A 1,594-nucleotide genomic window follows, 5' to 3' on the forward strand; every position below is an offset into this window, starting at 1 on the left:
TGTGTGTATATATATATATATATATATATATATATATATATATATATATATATATATATATATATAACATTTACATTCTATTTAGTCATTTTGCAGACGCTTTTATCCAAAGCGACTTACAATTGCGTAACTGGTTTGTTGTTTTAAATGTCTGTCTCTATATATATACACATACATACATACATACATACATGTAGACACACACACACTAGCCAGTGGCAATTCTATTGCCAATGTGTGCGCAAAGGGTTGTTAAAATTGGGAGAGAAAAAAGTTATTGGTTTAGAATGGTTTAAAATTTAAATTGAAGAGCAATTTTGACAGACATTTAAAACAACAAACCAGTTACCTTACTTGCTATTAAGTATCTAATAAATGTATGCCCTGAACCTTTATAGGCTTTTTTGTTGGCTGACACTAGACCTGTATGGATCCAGCTAAAGTAAAAACCTAAAACTAAGCTAAAGCTAAAACTTTTTTGGCCTTTAATAGAATAGCAATTAGTGAAACTGTAAGAATGTCACTGCTTTCTTTTTGTTTTATGATAGTGAAGTATCCATGCTTTGATTTAAAAACTTATTTTCTACAGCCCTACCCCAGGCAGTCGCCAGGCGTCCCCCACAGAGGCAGTAGAACGGTTGGGCCCCAGTCAGGCCGGGTTGGAAATGATGGCACAGCACCTCCCACATACTCTGCAGCCACCCAACCCTGTCACAAACAAACCTCCCACCGAGGACTTCCAGAACCAGGAAGCCCAGAGCATGAGCGGCATGGAGCATCAGGCAGGCATGGAGTCGCTCCAATTTGACTATGCTGGGAACCAGATCCAGGTGGACTCATCTGGTACTCCAGTCGGCCTATTTGACTACAACTCCCAACAGCAGGTACAACTGCTCACCTGCAGTTAATAATTATATTTACACTTAGTGCTGCGCGGTATACCGGTTCATACCGAATACCGGTGTTTATTTTTGTTATGATATAAATTTTTAAAATACCGCAATACCGGTATGTCGCTTAAACAATGTTCGGAACGCGACACTGTTTGAAAGGGGTCCCTTTTCACTGTTGCACTATGGTAAGGGAACAGCTGTATGTGTTACTAAGCGTGAAAGTTCCGAAACTGAAGCTGAACGTGATGACACAGAAGAACTCATCCACAATATCCACATTGACCGCCACAAATATCCACCGCCCCCTGCCATCAGCTCCCGCGTCTCACACACATGAGCGTGACTTTAGCACTAGATTTAGCAACTTTCAGACCCTTTTAGCTGCTTTTTTCCCATAGATTTTGCCAGTGCTGTCCCGCGAACGTGAGGTCTGACTTTCCCGGAGAAGTGTCACCTCTCTCAATGTCTGTTCTGTGCAGTGAGCGGCAGAGAAGCAGCGCATTCAGTTGGCTGCACCGCAGCCGACTCGTCAATAAATTAGTTCAAAGCAGCATTTCCTAGCACCTGTTGGTTACTGTTTGTTTGGAATTATAAATATGAGCGTAGTTTGTCTGTTAATATCACATGCACTTTTTTGTTTGTTGTTTCTTTTAATTTGTTACTCAGACGCAGGCAGTGCGCTGCATGAGACAAAAAAGTAA

At 41.0% G+C, this 1,594-nt stretch overlaps 1 protein-coding gene across 1 annotated transcript in view; it reads left to right on the forward strand.

Moving 5' to 3' along the window:
* The window catches only part of LOC107569211 (pumilio homolog 2-like), an 88,125-nt gene that overhangs the window by 34,111 nt on the left and 52,420 nt on the right, over nucleotides 1-1,594 (forward strand). Inside the window, exon 7 of the mRNA XM_016255233.1 lies at nucleotides 590-710. Coding sequence (XP_016110719.1) covers nucleotides 590-710 — 121 coding nt within the window. The remainder of the gene's footprint in view (nucleotides 1-589; nucleotides 711-1,594) is intronic.

Source organism: Sinocyclocheilus grahami, unplaced genomic scaffold, assembly GCF_001515645.1.
Source record: "Sinocyclocheilus grahami isolate Dianchi unplaced genomic scaffold, SAMN03320097.WGS_v1.1 scaffold1323.1, whole genome shotgun sequence".
Taxonomy (NCBI): Eukaryota; Metazoa; Chordata; class Actinopteri; order Cypriniformes; family Cyprinidae; genus Sinocyclocheilus; species Sinocyclocheilus grahami.